This window comes from Protopterus annectens, chromosome 11.part0 (assembly GCF_019279795.1).
Source record: "Protopterus annectens isolate FY-2018-M chromosome 11.part0, PAN1.0, whole genome shotgun sequence".
Lineage (NCBI taxonomy): Eukaryota > Metazoa > Chordata > Ceratodontiformes > Protopteridae > Protopterus > Protopterus annectens.
Genome location: NC_056745.1, coordinates 1356858883 through 1356884881, shown reverse-complemented (window position 1 = coordinate 1356884881; position 25999 = coordinate 1356858883). Strand labels below are relative to the sequence as shown.

General features: G+C 39.5%; 1 protein-coding gene across 1 annotated transcript in view; it reads left to right on the top strand.

Moving 5' to 3' along the window:
• The window catches only part of PODXL (podocalyxin like), a 601941-nt gene that overhangs the window by 254696 nt on the left and 321246 nt on the right, over positions 1-25999 (top strand). Inside the window, exon 2 of the mRNA XM_044088661.1 lies at positions 12348-13037. Within this exon, the coding sequence (XP_043944596.1) occupies positions 12348-13037 (690 nt within the window). The remainder of the gene's footprint in view (positions 1-12347; positions 13038-25999) is intronic.

Genomic DNA, 25999 nt, shown 5'->3' with positions numbered 1-25999 from the left:
AAGGTTGAAAGTAACTTTGCTATAAATATGCAACCTAATAAGGAATAAGATAAAGCTTGCTTAAATGTAGAAATAGAGTTTAGCAATATGTGATTAGCATCCATACTAAATGATTGTGGCTTAAAAATAAGGAACTTGCTTATGAGTGTATTACACACACATCAAGAAAGCTGACTTATTACAGACTTGGCAAGAATGTAAAAAAAAACAGGATATATCAGAAAAAAACTAATCTGATTTTTTTAACAGGACATGTGTTTATCCACAAGGCATTTTCTTGAAAAATATGTTTTTCTAAGAAAGTTAATTCACAAGGCGTTTCCTTGAAGACATTTTACTTATCAGCATTTGCACAAGAACAGATGTGTCAGCATTTGCATCATCAAGGCAGTATCTTTCTAAAACCAAGAGGGTGTGTGTTTTAACTAAAAGTATATATAAAATCTGTATTAAATCCAGCTATGATAGGGGTATGGTAGGGACACATTTTGTCCTGAGGTAAATGTTATATCTCTCACATAATCTGTACTATATGAGAAGTAAAGTAGAACATTTTCTGAAGCTGTAACAGAAGTATGTGTGGTTTATTATAAAAAGTTATTGGTTACTTCTCTTAAAGACAGGTGCTGTAAAGTATATTCTCTCATCAGTGTATATTCTGCAAGTTTCTGTATGCAACAGACTGTGAATGCAACTATAACCAGACTTTGATTTCAGCAGAATCCAGCCAGCAAGACTGAGTGTCTTAAGAAGACTTCAAATCCATCACAGTAAGCATCAGAGTAACAGCACAGTGCTTTTGGCACTTATAAAATTAATTTTTCAATGGCGAGCCAGCCAGGAGTCGAACCTAGAATCTTCTGATCATCTGTACTATATGAGAAAGAGTACAGTTATCTGCTATAGTGCAGGGAATCACATGTTTTCAACAAAATGGAACTGTTCCAGTGGGTAATAGCAATTGTATTCAAACAATTGAAATGATAAATTTTCACAACCACATACCAGTACATAGAGTATTTTCTCATGGTTTTCCTATTTTAATACCAATTAAGGGTCAGTTAATATTAAGTGACACAGCAGTATTTCATTTTTCACAAAATAATAAAAATCAGTGCAAAACCAATATTACATGTTGGCGAAGTAAAACAGATAAAAACTTTACAGTTGTACATGATAAAACTCCTACTATGGGGCAAGTAAATGGCAGTCTGGTGAATAGCAGTGCTGCTCTATCAGATGGGTTATATTACATCTGTGGTAAATATGCTTATAAATGGTTACCAAAGGGATGGGATGGCACCTGTTATATAGGATTAGTGGTACCAGCAATGCATCATGTAAAAGAGTTACCAAAAGGAAGCATTAGAAATGCAAAAAAGAAAAGAGATACATTACCTGTGATTGAAAGTCCAGAAAACCCAGTAGACACCTTAGATACATCACAGATATATCATCAAAATCTTGATTATATTAAATTAAAAGATATGGATTTAGGAGATGATGTAATCTCTGGAGCAGGTATTTTCCCTTGGTACGGGGCTGCAAAAGCCATCTGGGAGCTGAGAAAACTATCTAAACTAGTTGAGGTATTGGCAAATGCCACTTTCAATGCAGTCCTTGACATTACTGTCGAAATGACAGCAATACAAACTATGGTTTAGCAAAATCAAATGGCATTAGATTACATATTAGCATCCCAAGGGGGTATATGTGCTTTAATAGGAGAACAATGTTGTACATTTATTCGAGATAAAACAGAATCTGTAAAAGCACATTTAAAAGTGATTGCACAAGTGTCTCAATATACTAGAAAAAATTGGAATGATGATTGGAGTGAATGGTTTAGTAATCTATTTACAGGATGGACAGGAAAAATCACTGTATTTTTAATTTCTTTTATTGTTATTGTAATGCTTGGTTGTATATTATTTGCATGTATTAAAATCTGCTTAACAAAAGCTAGTCAAGTTACTGCTGTTAATTGTCATAATGAAAAGGTATTTTCAAATAATACTGAATTTATTTCCCTTGTTTAAAATAAAAAAGAAGGAATTGTTAGAGTGTGTTCAACAATATACTAAGGTTTAAAGTAACTTTGCTATAAATATGCAACCTAAATAAGGAATAAGATAAAACTTGCTTAAATGTAGAAATAGAGTTTAACAATATGTCATTAGCATCCATACTAAATGATTGTGGCTTAAAAATAAGGAACTTGTTTATGAGTGTATTACACACACATCAAGAAAGCTGACTTCTTACAGACTTGGCAAGAATGTAAAAAAAACAGGATATGTCAGAAAAAAACTAATCTGCTTTCTTTAACAGGATATGTGTTTATCCACAAGGCATTTTCTTGAAAAATATGTTTTTCTAAGAAAGTTTAAAAATATGCTTTTCTAAGAAAGTTACTCCACAATGCATTTCCTTGAAGACAGTTTACTTATCAGCATTTGCACAAGAACAGATGTGTCAGCATTTGCATCATCAAGGCAGTATCTTTCCAAAACTAAGAGGGTGTGTGTTTAACTAAAAATATATATAAAGTCTCTATTAAATCCAGTTATGTTAGGGGTATGGTAGGGACACATTTTGTTCTGAGGTAAATGTTATATCTCTCATATCATCTGTACTATATAAGAAGTAAAGTAGAACATTTTCTGAAGCTGTAACAGAAGTATGTGTGGTTTATTATAAAAAGTTATTGGTTACTGCTCTTAAAGACAGGTGCTGCAAAGTATATTCTCTCATCAGTGTATATTCTGCAAGTTTCTGTATGCAACAGACTGTGAATGCAACTATAACCAGACTTTGATTTCAGCAGAATCCAGCCAGCAAGACTGAGTGTCTTAAGAAGACTTCAAATCCATCACAGTAAGCATCAGAGTAACAGCACAGTGCTTTTGGCACTTTTTCAAGACCAAATTACTACTTTTTTTCCCCAAAATCCCCCTCTCTGATTAAAAAAAACAAAATTTAAATTGCTCTCTCTTGATAATACAGCCATTGAAGTCCCTTCACATAGCAAATTATTAGGAGTGATAGTGGATGATAATCATACATCCATCCTGCATATGCAAAATTGTATAAAAATAACAACAAAAACTACATATGCTTTACAGAGCCAAAAACTTTCTCATGGATGCAACTAAAACTACATTTGCCACTACTTATCTCATCCCCACTCTTTTTTATGGTGTTCCCATCCTTACTAACTTCCAGGCTCCTCAAAAGTTTAAACTTGAACAGTGCTATAACAAAGTTGCTAAAGTTGCAGCAAATACCCCTTTCAGAACCCAACACTGTATAGCAATGTAACACCTAACTTGGTTACACCTGCCTCATCAATTAGCATATACACAGTTTCCTACCACCTATAAAATTATCCAGCATCCATCTGTCTACCCACCACTAAAAAACATTCTACACAACTATGTTCCTAGTTGGTCACTGCAATCCAGTGACCAAAAACTACTGTCTACAAACCTACCAAATCTGTTGGGCATTGGCTGTACTTGTACAAGGTTTCTAAGGCCTGGGACTCCTTACCTGTATCCATCAGATCAACACCCTCCTTTTCATTTTTTCAAAACCACTCTGAAAGACTTCCAAGCTAAAATCTGGCTCTGTTCTTGTTCAAAACCAGGATGAACCGTATCCATAAATGTGAACAAGTACCTTTTCATTCCTTATACCTCCTTACTCTCCTTTATTCACTTACTTTCTTACAACTATCAAATTGTCTCCTCTGACTTTCCCTCTAAATATACCTTAAGCCTGTCTTTCCCTTACTTCATATTGCAATTCCTGGTTGTATTAAACTAACTTTTCTTTAATTTCTCTAAAAACTGTCTAAAATTTCTCTAAATATTAAATGATTTGTCATATAACTTGTATTGATTCTTAACCAATGGTTTATATAATGTCTCATTTGTTATAATTATTTAAACTGCAGATGTTTTTGTTTTATTTTTAAAAATTGTAAAATTATAGTTCTTAAAACGTTTTGTAATAATTTGGAGCGTTTCTCCCCGGGCCTCCACTGAAAATGGGCTTCTACTCAGTCAGACTTTCGTGGTAATCAAATGTCAATAAATAAATAAATAAATAAATACATTTCTTCCCTCAACATTTTCATCAAAGCACACTACATGGAATTTTTAAAGTCTCCAACTTACTTCTTTCCCAATAAACATATTCTCAGTACATCTCTTTTCCATACACAGCTCTGGTACTGGCTCTCCACTCCTGTCCAGCACAGGAAATTTGGACTGAGGACCCTTAATTAAAGATATCAGTTTGCTTCTGGTCCAACAGCTTCATCCATCTTGAAATTCTCCTGTATGAGGCAGTCAGGAAAGTACAAGTGCAAGAGAAGAAACATGGACTTACATTTTAAGTCCATTATCACAGATGTTAATGAATATAAAGAGTCAAAATTTCCAACTGTGCAGCTGGAGGGTCCTAAATTCACTTAGATCCTCAGCACAATTTATGTAAAGGCAGAATGAACCCTGGAGTCCCACTGTCAGAGCTGTTCTTGGAGGAGGCCTTCCTGTTTCTTAAGTCAACTACTTAGCAGAAGTATTATTGAATAACCTAGACGTAGTGGCTCTGGCTCTGAAGAGACCGGATAATATCCTTCAGCCACTCAAGTACAGGGAAAGACCTGCCTTGAAGTGGACTCCATAGTGGATGCAGCTGCCATGAAGAATACAGATTCTACAGAACCAAGTGGCTTATCCACCAGCAAAAAGTCACATGCCTTAGACCATGTGAGAAACCACTTTTACTCATCCTCTGTGTGTACCTTGAGGATGATAAACTACATGCCTCATACTATTAGATTCTAGAGGGACTTGGTAGAAGAGGCATACAAGACTGTAGAAAACTTAACAGAGGGAGAAGATAAGAAGAAACTACTTTCTCAGGTGTCATAGGAGGTTACTAGCCTAATGGCCCCAGGGCACTTATAAGCCTAGCCATGTTCAACACTTGTTCCCAAGGGTGTCTGGGTCAAGCAGACTCTAAAATCAGCATCTATTACCCCAGTCCAAGAGGGATACAGGTGGAACCCCCAGAATGTATTTCTGGTTACCCATCCAATCATCCAAATTACCCTCAAATAGGATCATCGAGGGGCTTTGCTTAACATGAATCTCTCCAGCAAGTTCTGTTGATGTCACATACCAGGTTAAGGTCCTTTGAGCAAGTGATCCGTGTGCCATTTGACTTGCGAATGTGCAGCATTTCCATTAAATCTGGGTCAGAGATTGCTCTATATACTAGGCACAGGTCTCCTCTGAGCAGTCTGTATGACACAAAGTAAAGTGACAATGATTTCAGTCTATCCGCATAAAACAGATATTGAAGACCCTGAATTTTCTTTGTAAGTAACCTTTTTGGTCTCTCCAATTGTTGCAGGTGTTTAGAAAGGAACATACCAAAGGGAGTACTGTACTCTATTATTGGCCTAATGAGGGAAGAGTACAAGGCAGTTATAACCTCTTTTTTTCTGGAGGCAAGGCCCTTACTTATGAGATGAGCAATATAAAATGCCCTTCTTACCATTGTGGAGACATGGCAGTCGAAGTTAAGGTTGCTGTTGACCTGTGTTCCCAGATCTCTCATCACTGACTGTGTGCTTAGGGTATTGCTATTGAACTGGTAGTTGCAGGAACATCAACCTTGCAGAAGGGGATGATGATGCATTTTTTTGCATTACGTTTAATACCATGACTTTGGCACCAGTCGTTACTCTGTGTAAAACCTTCTTGAAGGATGTTGACATCACTACGGCTTTCAATGATTGCTCCCAGTTTGCAATCATCAGCAAATTTTGTCGGCCACAGTCCTTTTGTTTTAGCCTGTACTTCAGAGAAGTAGATTCCATACAGCAGGGGTCCCACAACTGATCCCAGTGGAACACCCCTGGTTACGGGTCTGCTGGAGGAAGTGGAGTCCCCTATTTTGACTGTATGAGTTCTATCAGTAAGCCAGTTTACAACCAACCTGACAGTATATGGGTTGATACCAAGTGAATTTATCAATGATGCCTAAGTGGGGGATTGTGTCAAAGGCCTTGGCTAAGTCTATGTAGGCCGTATGCAAAGATTTGCCCTCATCTAGGGCTTTGGTGACTGCCTCAAAGAAGTCCACCAAGTTTAACGGGCATGATCTCCCCTTGACAAAGAGCCAAACTGGATGGGGTTGAGCATTTGGAGATTTCCTTTATCTTTGTTAATTAGGTCCATGATGATTCATTCCATGGCCTTGAAGATAAGGCTGAATAGGCTTATGGGTGTATAGTTCTTGGGGTCTGTGGATGCTCCCCTTTTGTGCAAAGGGATAAGAATAGCTGTGTTCCATTCCACTGAGATGAAGCCAGTGCTTAGGCTGTGCTACTTTTTGTTTTAACCTATGTAGAACACAGCCCAGGATGTTGTCTGGTTCCATAGAGGCAATGTTTTTGGCCATGGAGAGGGGTTGAAAGACCTGTTCCTCAGAGATACTAGGTGGGGGGCAGGTGTTAGGGATGCTTTGGGGTATATGTGGCACAGGGAAGTGAAGTTTTTACTGAACCTGTCAGCCAGCAGGTTTGCTATATCCACAGGTTCTGTATGTGTAGTACCATTAACTATGAGTTCAGCGCAAATCTGGGCCTTAACTTTCAGTTTATGGATGTAACTAAAGAACGCCTTGTAGTTATCCTAAGTGTCAGCCTTATGTTCTATATCCATATCTCCATGTGCCTTATACATAATGTGGATGGGGCAGTAAGGGTAGCAGTCACAGCATTACGTGTAGATGTCATGCCTGGCTCCATCTTGCTGAATTCACCAAGGATACCATGGCCAAATTCCTTAACACCCCATTTGGTGGTAGCCTCTATTTTGCTCAGGCAGGTCCAATTACCTCACCATAACTTCTCTAGGAGAGACAGAGAGATAGAGAGAGTGGGGTCAGTGTCAGTTATTTTTAGGCATGGCCAGTAGCATTTCCTTAACAGAAATTCTGGAAGACGCTTGTAAATGCTGAAACAACTTCCTGAATGCCATCAGCCTAAAGGAGAACTTGGCAGAATTATAAAATGTACCTTGGTTGTTCTTGGGGAGAGGGGGTGAGGCTAATTCATGAAGGTTTGCCTGACTGTGCCACTCTAAAGCCATTTGATAGATGTCTGTCTCTCCACTTATCCTCCTGATTGGTGATCACAAGAACTAGGTAAGGACAGTTATTTCCAGAGGCCCAATCCACAGTGTTTACCTTTTCCTAATGTCCAACTCTATAAAAGAGCTGAGGCCAGAAAGGAAGTGCTAATCCTTTTAGTAAAAAAGAGCTACTCTCAGTTTAATTTCTCCAAGTCTTTTGGGTATCTAATACCAAGACAAGAATAGACCCCTTTCCTAAGTCAGGGTATTATTAGAATCAGTGAAATTACTATTCTTTCAGTCTTTGATGTTAACCAAGAGTGCTCTTCACAGGACCTGCAATGTGTCCAGAATCACCCTTTTCCGTAATTTACCTATTTATTTATATGTATTTATTTATATATGTTTATTTACTGGGGTAGTGTATATACTGCGGTGGTGGTGCTGCAGTAGCATTGTCGCCTCACAGTTAGACGTTGCCCGTTCGATTCTCAGTTAGAGCGTCTTCTGTGTGGCGACATGCGTGAATGGGCGTTCCTTCATTGAAGGTTGTGCGTTAGGCCCGGAAAGCCAGCATGTCAAAATCTACTGCCAATCATTAGCGGACCGGAGTTCCGCTGTGGCAACCCCTAACCGGGAAAAGCCGAAAGAAACAAACAAACAAACATTTACTGGGGTAGTGCACCGATTAATGTTGACCATTTTCAAGCTCAGCCCAGGTGAAATGCAAAACATTTCACAACCAAAAAAATACAGCAATGCAAGCCATAACATAATAGTTCATGCAAATTGCATAGAAAAAGCTGTGTATGTACATTTCAGTGAACAAGCACAGTGCAATGTACATACATGAATGCATTGGTAGCATATCTAACTATGACCCATTGCTCCTATTACTATTGGAACCATATGGGTACCTTTCTTCCACATTCCTCTCATTTATTCCTGCAAATCCTGATATTGTATGGCTTTGTGTCTCTGTATGTAAAATACTGTAATCACTGAGTGCAGCAATTTCAGTGATAAGTGCTACTTTTGACTTTTCGCATGGAATAAAATGTCTGGTTTTCTCGCATCTATTTTTTGAACTGAGGCAAAATGAACATGGAGATGATTATGAAAATGAACTACTAGTGACAGAATTAAATTGACAATTGAGGTTATGATCTGATAAAGACCCAGGATTAAGTGAACAAATGTCTGTTAGATGTGTTAAAAAAATAAAAGGGACTAGGTACACAACATGTGAAAGTTATTATTGTGGTTAGTATGTATATCTTTAAGACCATTAATTAATGTTTTCAAATAAAGTTTTTTAAGAGGGGGTTAGATGTAGTAGGTATTGCTGTGATGAAGTCTTGTTACTGGAAGATGAAAGCATTTAACAAAAATAAAATATAACATATTTTGAGGTCTCTTCAGGACAGTCATGATTTTTAATAGTTTCATTGGTTTATAGTTCTTAGAATGGCTTGCAGGTTCACTCTTAAGGAAGAATATTGTTTTTCCTGCAGTTAACCAGGTTGGTGTCTGTCCAGGATGTGCATGTAAATAATTCTTACTCCCAACTAGATCTTGGTGTAAAGCTGTCAATGATGTTAGCCAAAAGTTAGATACTGTTTCTGAACCAGGGGGGTTTCTAGTTAGGATCTTTTTTGAATTTTGTCATAAATTCTCTCACTATTACTTCATTCTATTTCATGTACTTTGTATTAGAGCTCCTTGCCGTTTCTTTGAATTATTCTTTCCATTCAGCATCTTTGTTATGTTCTCTTTCTCAAGGCCCTGGGACTGAAAGCCTTCTCAATTTATATTGTAACCTGTGCTTTTTTTTTTTTTTTTTTTTGTGAGTATGGAGCATTTACCAGAAAACCACAATTGTATGAGAAACAGTCCAAAAATATGAGGCAAAAATCTGGATATTCTGAGAAAATCTGTACAGTTTTGAGGTATGCCAACTTCAGTTGTGACAGTTGCCACAGATACTTCTGCTGTATGGCAGGGGTTCATTTCCAAGAGTCGACGGCCCAAGGAGCTTGGTCTCAGAAGGAGGCCTTACTACAAATCAGTATTTTGGGAACTAGGGCAGTCCTTCTCACCTTGCATGTGCTCAAACAATCCCTCCCAACAGTAGCTGTTGCTATCCACACTGACATCATGGCAGTGGTTTGGTGCATCTTCAGGTGGGAGAGAACTCATTACTATCCCTTGTGCCAGGAAGCCATGTGAGTTTACAGCTGAACATTTTCTAATTCACAGTAACATCGAGCCAGTTCTTTAGAGGACAGGTTCTGTCATTATTTATTGATGCCTCGTGAGTGGTTCCTCAGCCTGTTTGTAACCAAAATGTTATTCATGCATTGGAGAAAGCTGTGTGGCAATAGGTTTGCATCTCCAACTAATTCCAATTTCAAAAACGTCTTTTCACTTAGTCATCCCTTGAATGGTTGCAGTAGTGTTGCACTCATTTGAAAGTAGCCCTGGGTCTCATTCATGTTTTTCCACTGATTCTTTCTAGTCCCAAATATCTGGGAAAAGCCGGGATGCTGGAGGTCAAAGTTGTCCTACTTGCCCTTTTTCTGGTCCTGGTAAGCCTGGTTCCCATTCCTGTGGACTTGTATCCTCAACAAGCCTCTATATCTGAAACCTTCCAGAATACCTCTGCCTCACCTGTCTATAAATCTCATCCCGATCTTTGTTCCTTGTGTCTAACTTTATGGTATCTTTACATATGATGATTGCCAGGGATACTGCTTACCAACAATGTGTGGTCCAAACATTATCTTTTGCACAGTAACCTGGTTTAAGAAAAATGTGTAAAAGTAAATGGAAGCATTTCTACATTTAGATATTGGACTGGGACACAGAGTCCTGCTTGGCCCTTGTTCCAGCTATTGTCTACCTCTCCACCTCTTTTGGAACCTTTTTGCCCCATGCCTGCTGACCATCAGACCTTCCTCGTTACACTTTCAGAGGGGTGTCATTATCTATGCAGCCATGATAGTGCTTTGTGCTGTCAATGGTATCCTGGCAGTGAGAGACACTATTTCATTTTATGGCCTAACCATGTCCTTGGTGGTGATGTGAGCACTTGAAACACCACAGTAACCACTTGTACTCTCTCAGACCTCACATACATGCTACCGCACTTGTGGCTACAGGGGTTACCATCTCTGGCTTGGATGACCAAGCCCTCATCTTCTCAGAACCATCTAACAGCATCATGGCAGCCTTCCTCTTTCTAGCCAAGACTGTATCATCATAGTAGCGGCACAAGCCAGGAGTGAACCACTGTAGGAATGGGTAAGCTCTACCTCCCTAGCTGATGCATCCAGCACCTGGGTCGCTAGTCAATCTCAGGTTGCCTGGGCTGTACTCAGAGCTTTATCCCACTATGTGGCCAGTGCAGGCTCCTCTTTAACATTTTTGACTTGGGGCTCAGTTATTCATCCATCAAGGTTCATTTGTCAGATGTATCAAACTTTCTTCAAGGTGCCATGTCTCTTTCCTTGGCCTCCTTTAAAGTCTGCATATTTTTCTTAAAGGTGTCTTTCTCCTAGGACCACTGGTCAAAGATCCTGTACCAGCTTGGGACTTGCACTTTATCTTTGGAAGCTTAACCACACCACCTTTTGATCCTAAGGCTTCAACAGTCCTGAAATTTCTATCACCAAAGACCTTTTTTCTGGGTGCTGTCATATAGTTTTCAGTTTTATTGTATATAATGTGTTTTGTAAGCTCTGCCATGCATGGACTTCAGAATCTGGAGAAAGGTTTTTTGCAGTACAACTTTATGTGGAAAGACTATCTAGCTTCTTGCCTGCTTCACCAAACTTTTTTTTTGTATCCTTTTATACCCATTCTTGCCAACTATCAAACCTCCCCTTGACCAAGCATTAGACTGCTAGCCTGGAAGCTTCCTCAACTGGAGTAACATACTTAGTGTCACTGCTAAAGAGGAGGGAGCTACCAATCCAGGTCTGCCATTATGGTAAGCGTTAAGTTTGTAACATTAATTTTCCAAGAGAGAGGGAATTGTAGAGCCTTGGAATGCATTTCTAGAAGCACACAATCATTATAAGAATGGAGTGTATCAAAAATGGTTGGGAGGTTTGAAAAAAGTAAATGGTTTGAAGTGGAAGAGGGGTAGTTGCATAGGGATTGATTGAAATAACCTGCTAGCCTTTACAGATGCACTCTGGGTCTGTGTTTTTTTTTTTTCATTACATTCATATTACTTTTACCACTGTCAAAACATATTTATTTAGTTCAAATTTTCCTCACAAAATGTTTGTCTAATGACTTTAATCTTTTAAATACGATTATTAAATTATCACTTAATACATAGGCACACATACATTAATAGAAAATAAAACAAACCATATCAACATTTGTCATATTCATGCATTATACTTTACATATATATTTTCTTTCTTTTTAACAATTATTCATTCCAACAGTACAGAAATTCCAGAAGCACTTTGTGAAGTTTCTGTGTAGATGGTTGCCTTTTGACCAGATTTTAAGCAATGTTGTACATATATTTTTTAATCAGTTTAAAAAGGCATGGAATGCCAGAGTACAAAATCTGCTGCGTTTCACAGACAAAATGCAGTTTTCCCAGTAAGCTGTGAAAATGTAAAGCAAAAGCCTGTTGTTTGTTCTTCTGTTTGCATACCCAAATAATTGAGCAATCATTTGAGTTTTACTTTACTAGCAGGAAAATGGAGAGGCCATAAAGAAACAACTATAATAATAATATTCAAAACTTTAATAAAAGGTTTATTAAAGAAAGAAATCACTATAATAATAATTATGATTTCCTTGCTTAGAGTGCTTGTAGGCATTATTATAATTGGTGAGGCATTGTATTTTAAATGGTTCAGTATATCTATCTGAGCTTTTGGTTTTATTGTGTGCATTTATAACTGCTGTATGCCTAAGCCTATTTACAAATCAAAGTCTGGCATAGTCAGACCTATCCTGTAAGTTATTGTTGGTTTTAGATTTTAGACTGTTAAATTGTTTATTTTTTTTCAATAATCATTTTTATTGTTTTGTGTTAAATTGTTTATGTTTGCTTCAAAAGTAACTAATTTTTACACTTACTGACAGAAATGTTTGAGTAATGGACTTTTGTAGAAGTTGACATTGTTTATTTTAAACCTGATCATATTTTTTGTCTGTTTTCAGGACTGATCCTATCAGTACCTGGAATAGCTACTAGTGCGAATACTTCTACTGAAGCAACAACAATGCCCAGCAGTTCTCAATCTGTCACAACAGTGGCTAGCACAGCCCTTTCGAGTCCAGACCCCACCACTGTAACCTCAGCTGAACAGATTACAGCTGGATCTTCTTCAAGTCCACCTTTAACAAGTAGTGCTACAGCTGCCACTCAAACAGTGGCTACACAGACTGGTGATTCAAGCAGCATTACAACTGGAAGTGTTGCCAGTAGCACTACACCTGCCACTGAAAAAAGTACCAGTGAAGAGAAAAATAGTGCCAGCAGTGCTACAACAAGCAGTGCCAAGGCTGATAGTACAACAGAAGCCCTCTCCCAAACAACAGAAGCCCTCTCCCAAACAAGTGTAACAGCAGTAAATAGTCCTAGTTCACTGAAAAATATTGCAGAAACAAGTACAGCACCAGCACTCAGTAGTTCATCTGCAAAGTCTGTCACAGAGCAGACAGTGACAAGTAGCTCTGTGCCAGAAACTGCACAAACTTCAACAAAACCTGAACAGACTACTGCTAACAAATCGGAGCTGATGGTATCTTCCACTGCCGGGACTTCTTCACTCTCAAGTTCAGCTCTGCCTCCTTCCACATTGACAGAGACCAGCAGTTCGACTGGAATGACTACGGGACTAAATAAAGGTAAGAACAGAATGCACTGTCATTCCTTCAACAAGCAGACCTTCTGTAAAAGAAAGGCATTTCTTGTATGCTGTAGGCTTCTGCAGTCTCGGAGGTTAATGCTGCTATATATGTTTGTTGCACTTAAATGCAATAAAGAGTTATTTTCATAGATATTGAACATGCTGTGTGGATATATAATAGTAGAAATTGCAACACAGAAATGTTCTTTGCTCTTTACCTATCACTTTTTGGTGACTGTCAGTTCTTTTCTTCCTGATTATTTGAGGCCTTGGTTTCTGGTGTGGTTGTCATCGATGGGTATGATATACATGGATATTGCCTAGAATTGTTATAATTTGCCTCTTGTAAACCATTTGGTGACTATGTTGGTGCTGCATATTTTTTTTCTTTTAATTCTAATATTCTAACTAATACATGGTAATTGGTTATTTTATATTACTTCATCTCTTAAAGGGGCCTTATCATTTGGGTCTACTGAGGTTTCTGTAAGTCAGAAATAATATTGTTGGCAAAGTGTGAGATTTTTTTCTCAGTTGCTATTTTAGATGGGGCATGTTCCAGCTGTTTGGTAGACATCAAGCCTTGTTCCCATGGTTGGGTATGGAACTGATTTTATATACCCTGGAAACATTGTTAGAATTATTGCAGGTTATAGGCAAGGACTAAATGACATACAGTAAGTACAAAGAGTACCACCACAACAGGAAATATCAAAGAGCAAAACGACAACCCAGTAACCAAAGCACTTTATTTTCCTCTGACGTCTCGGCACAGTAGCCTTCAAGGAGTAAAACATTCAAACACACACCTTCCTTAAATATACACACTAATCAATCAATAAACACTTAATTAAACATTCCAATAAAACCATTAAATAAAAAATCTCCAGTTACACTGTAAATTTAACCCCTTTGGAGCTACAGTATCAGACTTCAAAATATATACAGATTCCTTAAAAAGTAATTTATTTTTAATATCCACATTGTCATATTGAGCACCATTTATCTTTCCTAACACCATACCTACTAAACCTGCAGACTCCCCCCTATCTACTCTATTAAAATGTTCAGCTACTGAACTCTCCTTTTTATTCATAACAATGTCTCTTATATGTTCCTTTGATCTAACTTTAAAAGGTCTCTTACTTTCTCCCACATAAAATGTATTACAAGGACATTTAAGGGCACATACACCCATATTGACCTTTCACATTAAAGCTGAGACCATACATTTTACTAAAGGTTTTAATTATATGTTTACAAGCTTTACATCTCCCACTAGGTGTAGTTCTATAATCTATTAGAGTTCTTGTAAAATTCATAAGGGGAGTAACAAATTGTCCCATCACTATAAAATCCCTAACACTTCTTTTTTTTGTAGGCTATAATGGGCATATAGTTAATCCATTGTGAAAAAAACTGTCAGGGATGTCACATATTCCCAATAAAATTTAACAAAATCTACTAATCTCAAACTGCAACAGTTGCATGTTGTCACAAAATAAATATCCTCTTTTTTATACTACCTTTTGGTATAACATTATGTCTATACCTTTATAGAATTCCCTGTTGACATATTCTCTTACAAACCTGTCCCAGCATTTTTTCAGCAAATCATTACTATAACCTCTACATCTAAACATATATGCAGTCTTTTTCATTTCTGCTATGAAATCTCTGTCATTATTACAAAGGCTATATAAACATATAAATTCTTTATGTAATATAGCTTGAAGTGTGTGTGCTGGATGAGAACTCTTGTAACTGTTGGATTCCACTATCAGATTTTCTATGCACTGATGTTCTATTGTTCTTTCCATCATTAATATCCAGCACTACATCTAAATAAGAAACTTTTTTGCCCATCTTTAACCCATCAAATTCTAAACAAAATCAATTCTGTTGTAACTCCACTCATCATCTTCTTTCGGCTGTTCCCGTTAGGGGTCACCACAGCGGATCACCTGTTTCCATTTCTTTCTGTCCTCTGCATCTTGCTCTGTCACACCAACCACCTGCATGTCCTCTCTCACCACATCCATAAACCTTATCTTAGGCCTTCCTCTTTTCCTGTTACCTGGTAGCTTCATCCTTAGCATCTTTTTCCCAATATACTCAGCATCCCTCCTCAGCACATGTCCAAACCAACGTAATCTTGCCGCTCTGGCTTTGTCTCCAAACCTTCCAACCTGGGCTGACCCTTTAATATACTTATTCCTAATCCTGTCCACCCTCGTCACACCCAGTGCAAGTCTTAACATCTTTAACTCTGCCACATCCAGCTCAAACTCCTGCCTTTTTGTCAATGCCACTGTCTCCAACCCATATAACATAGCTGGTCTCACTACCCTCTTGTAGACCTTCCCTTTCACTCTTACAGATACTCGTCTATCACAAATCACTCCTGACACTCTTCTCCACCCACTCCATCTTGCCTGCACTCTCTTCTTCACCTCTCTTCCACACTTACCATTACTCTGAACTATTGACCTAAAGTATTTAAACTCATCCACCTTCGCCACCTCTACTCCTTGCATCCTCACCATTCTTCTATCCTCCCTCTCATTCACAAACATATATTCTGTCTTAGTCCTGCTGACCTTCATTCCTCTTTTCTCTAGAGCATATCTCCATCTCCCCAGGGTCTCCTCCACCTGTTCCCTACTCCCACTACAGATCACAATGTCATCTGCAAACATCATAGTCCACGGGGACTCCTGTCTGATCTCGTCTGTCAACCTGTCCATCACCATTGCAAATAAGAAAGGGCTCTGAGCTGATCCTTGATGTAAACCCACCTCCACATTAAATGCATCCATCACTCCCACCGCAGACCTCACCGCTGTCACACTACCCTCGTACATATCCTGTACCACTCTTACATACTTCTCTGACACTCCTGACTTCCTCATAGAATACCACAACTCCTCTCTAGGCACCCTGTCATATGTTTTCTCTAAGTCTACGAAAACACAGTGCAACTCCTTCTGACATTCTCTGTACTTCAAATAAAAATACCAGGCAGCAGCAACCAGATGAAAAACGGCACGAACTGTTTATTCCAGATATTCCAAATGAGCGCTTTCGGCTGCAATAATATACAGCCTTCCTCAGACAAAATACAGAATACAAAATACAAAGCCCTAGCATTACACTACAGTTCCCTTCACCAACATGCCCATTGAAATCTGCTCCAATCACCACTCTCTCACCCTTGGGTACAGTCATCACCCCTTCATCCAATTCACTCCAAAATTTTTCTTTCTCATCCATTGCACACACAACTTGTGGAGCATATGCACCAACAACATTCATCATTACGCCATCAATTTCCAGCCTTATAACCATCACACTATCCGGCACTCTTTTCACCTCCAAAACACTCTTCGCATACTGTTCCTTCAGAATAACTCCTATGCCATTTCTCCTCCCATCCACAACATGATAAAACAATTTGAACCCACCTCCGATACACCTAGCCTTACTCCCCTTCCATCTGGTCTCTTGCACACACAATATACCAACCTTCCTTCTGTCCATCATATCAGCAAGCTCACTCCCTATACCAGTCATACTGCCAACATTCAAATTTCAGATCCTCACTACCACAGTCCTAGCCTTTCTCCTCTCTTCCTGTCTTCAGCCATGCCTTCCGCCTCTTCTCCTCCTTCGGCCAACAGTAGCCCAATTTCTGCCAGCACCCTGTTGGCTAACAGTAAACCTTTTTACCTCATCTTCACCTCCTTCACATAAAAAATAAGGTCATCAATAAATCTATAGTATTTCACTACATGATCTTGAAAAAACTTGACATATATATATATATATATATATATATATATATATATATATATATATATTCTACCTCAACTAGGCCCATACTTAAGTTTGCATATGAGGGGGCAAAAGCTGCCCCCATCGCTGTTCCCTGTTTTTGACGGTACAGAATTCCATCAAACTCAAAAAAGTTATTTTTAAGACATAAATATACTAATTTAATAATATATTCCATCACTGGGCTATTGCCTAGAAAAAAAACTTAGGGCCTCCATCCCAAAATTATGATGAATACTCGTGTATAGACTTTTCACATCTACAGTCACCCAGAACATTTTATCATTCCATTGTGTATCGCTAATTTTTCCTAAAAAAATCAAAAACATCCTTTATGTACGAGGGCAACAGTTGTACCTTAGGTAATAAATAAAAATGTAAAACTTGTCCTATTTTTTATAAAAAATATTCTTTACCCGAAACTTTTGTATGACCCGGTGGGTTAACCAAATCTTTGTGTATTTTGGGTAAACAGTAAAAATTTGCCATTTCAAAAGAGACCACAGCTCTCTCTGTTCTGAGTCAGGCAGAAATAAGAACTGATTAATTAAGGACTCATTCATAAGACAGAAGAGGTCACTTAAGGTTAATCACTTGTTAACAGAGGGGGTGGAACTAGGAACTAAAATTTCTATTTAAGGAGTAAACTAAAACATTTCAGAGCTTTACCAGAAAGGCTCATCCAGACTCTGCTACACTTTGCTGTGAAGGAAAGGTTAGTTTGCTTTTATTTTTTGTATTACTGTATTGCCTTTCTATATTTTGAATACTGTAGTTTGTTTTCTTTACCATGTGTTTTGCTTGCATTCTGTTTTAACAGCATATTAAAACTTCAAAAGAGACCACAGCTCTCTCTGTTCTGAGTCAGGCAGAAATAAGAACTGATTAATTAAGGACTCATTCATAAGACAGAAGAGGTCACTTAAGGTTAATCACTTGTAACAGAGGGGGTGGAGCTAGGAACTAAAATTTCTATTTAAGGAGTAAACTAAAACATTTCAGAGCTTTACCAGAAAGGCTCATCCAGACTCTGCTACACTTTGCTGTGAAGGAAAGGTTAGTTTGCTTTTATTTTTTGTATTACTGTATTGCCTTTCTATATTTTGAATACTGTAGTTTGTTTTCTTTACCTTGTGTTTTGCTTGCATTCTGTTTTAACAGCATATTAAAACTTCAAAAGAGACCACAGCTCTCTCTGTTCTGAGTCAGGCAGAAATAAGAACCACTGTCTTTCTAGTTGCTCGCCTCTTATGTTAATCTGACCATATATCTCATTTCTCTCTACTTTCTCTGGCTTATGTGTGTAATCACAAAATCATCATTTTTGAAATCCCACCCCTTCAATTATTTAAATTTATTGGCCATCCTACAGTATTTCATAGTACCAAAATACAAAAGTGACCACCCCTTTCAATCCATCTTGCTGTTTTAAAAATAGTAACTCTCCACTAAACCTTAACTTTTTAAACAGGTAAAACTCACGTTACCTACTTTCACATCTAACTTCTCTAGTGCACACTGCAGAGTGCATTCTTTTCAATCTTACCTTTAAGCATCCCTGTGACTAGCACTTTCTCTAATACCTGCTGGAAAGCACTAGGAAGCCTTAAACTCATACAAACACTGAACTCTCCTTGTTAACAAGGAGAAATTAATAGTAGGCACTAAACAGCCTATAATTGCAAAGTAATCCTTCAGCGTTCCAATCTGTCCGAAATTCCTGTAACCATACTTCTCAGCTATCCTGTCTGCTTCATCAGGACCCCCGCTTATCCAAACAGGGTTCGGATAAGCGGGGGTCCTGATGAAGCAGACAGGATAGCTGAGAAGTATGGTTACAGGAATTTCGGACAGATTGGAACGCTGAAGGATTACTACCACTTTTACCACAGTAAGACAATAAAAAGATCTACGCTAGAAAGTAGCGGAACTCATAGCTTCATTTCAATGGAACCAAAGGTTCTGATGAAATCTGCCTTATATGCGGATGAAAGCGCTTAACCTACGTTTGGATTGTATGTGTTCCTGCCAGTATTGGATTCATATTGTGAATAAAGTGGCCTGTGAACTATCCTCCTTGTTCGAGCAGTGATTTCTGGATTTTCAGCCTTCAGGAGTTATTTGGTTTGCAGTTTTTCGTTTTGCGTTTTTATAATTGCAAAGTACCTTGCTAAGGAAACAGCTCCTATACTTTACAAAGAAAAAAAAAAGCCCCAAACCAGGCATGTCCAAGGGTCAGCTTCCGGTGATTTCTCCTGTCCACCTGGTGAATCTGGGCATACTGGGGCAATGCAGCAATTGCCTCATGTACACAGACAACCCTGTCCTCCTACCACCCAACACTACAACCAGTGAGAGATGCACTTACATAGCCAAACTGGAAGCAAAGCTCTCTCCACCCAAGATTGTGCTAAACAGTCAAGAGGAGAAGGTTAACACCCACACTACACCTCAAGCAACACATAGCCCTTCTAAACCCGCACCACCAACACCCACATATAGCAACACTAAATCCACATATGCAGAGGCCCTTAAATGTAACCTTCCCAAGCAACAAAGACCTCTGAAGCTGAAACGCAAACAAACACCAATCAAAACCAATGTGTCACATAGTTCACAACACCAGTGTGCCACCCAGCAACAGCCCCTAAGGCAAGACAATGTACCTAACACTTTAGTCATAGGTGACTCTATAGTCCGGCACACTGATGTCCCTCTCACCAGGTTGAATAAGGAGAAAATTACAGTCAGCTGCCTGTCGGGTGCCAGGATCTGCCACATAACGCATGCACTCAAGTCACTCCACAACAAGTACAAATATGACTCTGTCATTGTCCATGTTGGAGTGAATGACTTGAGACGTACCTCCCTGGACTACATGAAAAGAGACATGGAAGAGCTCTCTGATCATGTGGCCCAGGCAGGTATGACCCTAGCCCTGAGTAGCATCCTGCCTTCGCCCAGAATGATACCACAATATAAGGATAAAATGATTGACTTCAACAATTGGCTAAGCTTATGGTGTCATTCAAAGGGGATCCAGTATCTGTCTGCCTGGGACGACATGATTGACAGACCACGATGCTTTGCCAGAGATGGTCTGCACCTGTCGCCCCTGGGATTCAGGTTACTGGCTAAGGCTCTTGCCACCCCTATAGTGCCTTTTTTAGGCAAATTTCAAAGGACAAAACCACCACTGTAACAAGTACAAGCATGCAAAATCTGAAGGTAATGCTACTCAATGCTAGAAGTCTAAACCTCAAAATGCACTCTCTCGAGGCACTCCTAAAAATGGAGAACATCGATATCTGTGCAGTAACTAAGACCTGGTTCAAGGCTCCAGAGAGCACCCCTGCAATACCAGGCTACAACTCTTACCACACTTTTCGGCCACCAAACCAGGACAGAAACACTAAAGGTGGAGGAGTGTCAGTATTCACCAAGGATATTCACACCACCAGGCTAGTTGGCCAACACAATGTGTCTGAAATTCTCCAAGTGCAACTAACACTAGGTAAGACTGCAATCCAAATTGTAGCTTGCTACAGATCCCCCACCATACTCCAAGATTCTCACTACACCTTTCTAAACATACTGGAAAATATTAAGATAGAACCAAACACCCTAATAGTGGGTGGTCCACACAGCCTATCTAGACCTTGCCAAGGCCTTTGACACCATCCCCCACTCTGGAATCATAGATAAACTTACTAAGTTGGGCATTAATCCCTATGTCACCCAATGGGTTGCTAAATGGCTTACTGATAGAACCCACACTGTAAAAGTAGCCGACTCCAAATCCAGCTCCAGACAAGTGGAGTACCTCAGGGTTCAGTCCTGGGGCCGCTCTTGTTTGGCATCTACTTCTCTGAAGTACAGGTCAACACTAAGGGACTCTGGCTAACAAAGTTTGCAGATGACTGCAAACTGGGAGCCATTACTGAATCCCCAAATGATGTGGATACTCTACAAAAGGGCCTTACAGAAACAGATGCTTGGTGCCAGAGCCATGGGCTCAAGCTCAATGCCAAGAAATGTATTGTTATCCCCTTTGGGAAAAACATGTATCCATGAATTACCATATAGGTGGCAGTACACTAAACACAGAAAATGTGATAAGAGACTTAGGGACACAGGTGGACGGTGGTCTCACCTTTGATAACCACATCGCCACAACAGTCAGGAAATCCTTCTATGTGGCACACCTCATCACGAAGGGCTTTTCATCCAGAAAAAAGAGGTCATTGTCCCACTGTACTCATCCCTCATTAGACCCATTATAGAATACAACACCCCATTTGGTATGTACCTCTCAAGACATTTGCAACAACTGGAAAGGCCTCAGAAATACCTCACTAAAAGAATCACAGGCCTAAAGCAGATGCCCTACGCTGACCGCCTTAAAAAACTCTAGCTATACTCTGTCGCATATCGTCTACTCAGAGGTGATCTCTGCTTAACTTACAAGGCCATGTCAAACCCAGAGCTGTTGGACATGCTACACTTAAAGAAATCCCAATCCCTCAGAGCTACACGCTCCAGGGATCTAAACCTTGTCATCACAATAAACAAAACATGCTGGAGGGATAGGTTCCTGACCCAGAGACTCCCCAGACTCTGGAATAGATTGCCCATACATGTCAAGCAGAGTGCCTCTTTGGACCTCTTCAAGAGGAACCTTGATGATTGGATGGGAGAAAGGAAATTCACCCCAGGGATCACGTCAGTCACCCTGCTAGACAGGGGTCCAGGAAAGTAAATAATGTGGGAAGAAATAGCCAGGGAATTGTTATGGCTAGGCTTGTATAGGCCCTAGGGCTGATAGCCTAGTACCAACCTATGAACCTATGAATCCATCCGCATAAAATTTTTTCTTCACATCATCAGATCTAAAATAACCCAACTTTAGGCCTTTCATCATTAAATCCATATATTTTTGCATAGCTGTTAAATATGTACAAAACTCCACTTTATCATAAACATCACTATCCCTCAAATGTTCATTACACATGTTCAGGTATTGTATATAATGCATAATTACCAATTTATTGCCCTTGTCTGCAGCTTTAAATATCAAGTCTTTTCTTGCACTTAATGACAGTAACATCTTCCATTCATTTTTAGTCAAATTATAAAAAATAGTTTTATTCTGCTTATTAAAATCATGCAGCCCTCTCTCAACAGCAACATTTAAAGTAGTATAAAAATATTGTATCCCTTCATGACTAAAGGATGGTATAAAAGTACCAATTCCAAACTGTTGGCCAGATCTGCCACAAAATCAATGGGCAGAGGCTCAGAAACAAGTTACATCCCTCATGGATATGGGGGCTATTCAACCAGTGCCACAACAGGAAAAATGACAAGGTTTTTACTCAAGACTGTTCCTGGTACCCAGAAAAGACAATGCCTGGCATCCAATACTGGACTTATCGATTTTGAACATGTTCTTGGACATTCCAAAATTCAAGATCCTGACTTTACAACAGTTAATGCCCATGCTGGGCAAGAACGCTTGGTTAGTGACTCTAGACTTAAAAGAGGCATATCTGCATATCCCAATAAGGGAATTGTGCAGAAGATACCTCAGCTTCAAGGCAGGCTCTATGCATTACTAATTTTCTGCACTGTCATTTGGCTTATTTACTGAGCCCAGGGTCTTTACAAAGTGCCTGACACCAGTAATTGCATTTTGCAGACAAAGAAGCATACAAATCTATCCTCACTTGGACGACTGTCTCATTCAAGCAGAAAACAAGGACATTCTTCTTCAACATCTGGCGTTTGTAAAAAGGCTCCTAACATGCCTAGGGTACACAATAAATGAAAAGAAATCACAACTGGCACCCTCTCAAAAAATTACATTCCTGGGTGCAAGCTTGAATACAACTGTCCAGATGGCTTACCTTATGCCAGACAAACAAAGGCAATTGACTATATACTTCAAACAGATGGCAGCAAAAACCCAGTTATCTGCAAGACAAATTCTGCAGGCTTTGGGGTTCATGGCATCCTGCATTCTACTAATTCCATATGCAAGACTGCATATGAGGAAACTTCAATGGTATCTAAAAAGTTTATGGAGTCAATGTTGTCACAGTCTGGAAGCAATGATTCCTCTCATCCCCTGCCTACAACAGGAGTTTCTTTGGTGGGCAGAGACATGTCACCAAAACAAGGGGCGATTTTTTACTCTACCTCCTGCCACCCAAACCCTAACTACAGGCACATCAGACTATGCTTGGGGGGCCCACCTGGTGGGGAGATGCATTCAGGGCATATGGAACCCAAAACAAATGCATCTGCATATCAACCAGAAAGAGATGCTAGCTGTTCAGAATGCCCTGACAGCCTTCAAGGACTTACTTCATCCGGGACTACTACTGATAAAGATGGACAACACCACTGTTATGTGGTACATAAACAAGCAGGGGGGTGCACATTCCTACCCCCTTTACAGACTAGCCATGGCATCATGGGACACAGCCCTGACTTACCAAGTACATCTTGAAGCACAACTCCTGCCAGGAAAACAAAATACTCTGGCAGATGACCTAACCAGAAATCTTATGGATCCTCACGAGTTGAAACTGGATCCACAAGTCTTCACACATGGTAACAGAAAAATGGGGGAGCCCAGACATAGACCTATTTGCCTCTCCCCAAAATTATCAACTGGACAAATTCTGCACAAGGATTTATCACAGACAAGCATGGAAAGTGGATGCCCTGTCCTTCAGTTGGAAAAACCTATCAGTCTACGCCTTTCCTCCTCTGCCTCTTCTCCCCAAAGTCTTACTAAAGGTCAGACAGGAAAAACTGAAGATGATCCTAATTGCCCCAGACTGGCCACACCAGCACTGGTACCCAATTCTAAGAAATATGTCTCAACTCCCTCCTTGGTACTTGCCTCAAATACCTCATCTACTGTCTCAGCAGAGCAACCAAATTCTGCACACTCGACTCCAAACTCTGAACCTGGCAGCATAGCTGATCATGTAATTATTCAAACAACACCTCTCAGTAAATCTGTGATGGATGTCATTCTGGAAGACAGAAGGCCTAGCACTAGAAAATCTTATGCTGATAAATGGAAGAGATTCTATGCTTGGAACCAAGCACAAGGAACGGACACAGTAAAACCAAATATTCCTCAGATTCTACAATACTTGACTGAGATGCTTGACAAGGGCCTATCTTTTTCCTCAATAAAAATCCATGCCTCTGCAATCTCGGCTCATTACAACACAGACCCTCCCATCTTTTCTCAACCCCTGCTAAAACAGTATCTGAGAGGGGCCAAAAATTTAAGGCCTCCCAGAAGATCACCAACTCCTGCTTGGGACCTCAATTTTGTGCTGGAAAAACTCACCCTGCCTCCTTTTGAACCAGCAGCTACTGCAGATATAAAGTTTTTATCTTGGAAAATGGCTTTCCTTTTGGCAATCACTTCAGCAAGAAGGGTTTCAGAACTACAGGCCCTCATGGCTGTGGAGCCTTGTATTACTTTTTACTAGGACAGGGTGTCCCTCAGCACCAATCCTTCTTTTATGCCTAAGGTGGTATCCAGTGTGGCTCTTAACCAAACTATTCACCTGCCAACTTTTACACAAATCCGCAGAACAAGGGAGAGCGGATTCTGCATTCATTGGATGTACACAGACAACTAAGATTCTACTTAAACAGGACCAAATCTCTAAGAAAGTCTGAGCAACTACTGGTGCCATTTGCTGCAGGATCAGAGGGGAAGGCTGTATCTAAGCAGACTTTCTAAGTGGATAAGCCACTGCATTCGTTTCTGCTACTTGCATCATGGTAAACCGGTGCCCAAGGGAATCAGGTCACATTCCACCAGGGCTGCCTCTACTTCAGCAGCCTTTCTCAGAAAAGTTCTAACCAAAGACATTCTAGAAGCTGTTACTTGGAGTTCTGTTCATACTTTTACAAAGCATTATCAATTGCCTTTTTTCTCTAAGTCCAGGGCAGGCTTTGCCACTGCAGTTCTGCAGGGCCTTATAGCCGCTCCTAATGCTATTTAGTGCCATCCTCCCATCCATACCTTTGGGATTCTACCCAAATGTAATGACTGCAAAAGTGAAACATGAAGAACATAGTACAGTTGTGTACACTTAAATGTAGATGTTCAAGTGCATTCACTGTTGCAGTCCGGGTTACCCACCCACCACCCCCCTTTTTTCTAGAACTTCTCTTTCCTTCACTATATTCTAAAGCCTTTGTTTGGGGTGCATTTGCTTTTAGACGAAGGTAAAGTTTATGTTATTAATAGTGCTTTTACGTATATATTGCTGTTTACTTATATATATATATATATATATATATATATATATATATATATATATATATATATATATATATATATATATATATATATATATATATACATACATACATACATATTTTTGCTCCCCATTTTGGGGGGCACCTGACATCTGGGGCAAGAAAAACTGGATAAAATGGCATCGGCTGCATGTTTTATACCCCTGACAACCCGACATCATGGAACAGGAGACAGCAACCGACGCAGGACCCAAGACTTTGATATTCAGGCCGACTGAGGGCAACCTGCCAGCAAATTACCCAAATGTAATGACTGCAACAGTGAATACACTCGAACATCTACATTTATGGTAAGTGTACACAACTGTACTTTTTGGGTACCCTAACCTTTATAATAGGAAATTCACCCCAGGGATCACTCCAGTGGCTCTTCTCGACAGAGGCACTGGGAACTAAGGTTGGGTGTCACAATGCCCAGGTAATCCTATGGGCTAGTCTTGTTAGGGCTCCAGGGCCATTAGATAAGTACGCACCTATGAATCTATAAACACTCTGCATACAACTGTCTTCCCGGTTATAATTTAAACCTTATGTAAAATCAGTCAGTGTGAAACCTAACACTATTAAATCTGAAACCGTTATCTGTGGCTACTGCCTTGAAAGGTTTGGGGACCAGCTATTTCCGACTGAAATTTTTGAAGTAGTTGTTGAACATATTTTCATGACGTTGTAATAATCAGGTTAAATGTATGGTTGAGTCAGTATGAAAGATACTTTGTATGGATTGTTTACATTTTGGTCCCTGGATATAATCTAAGGCTGTGAGTA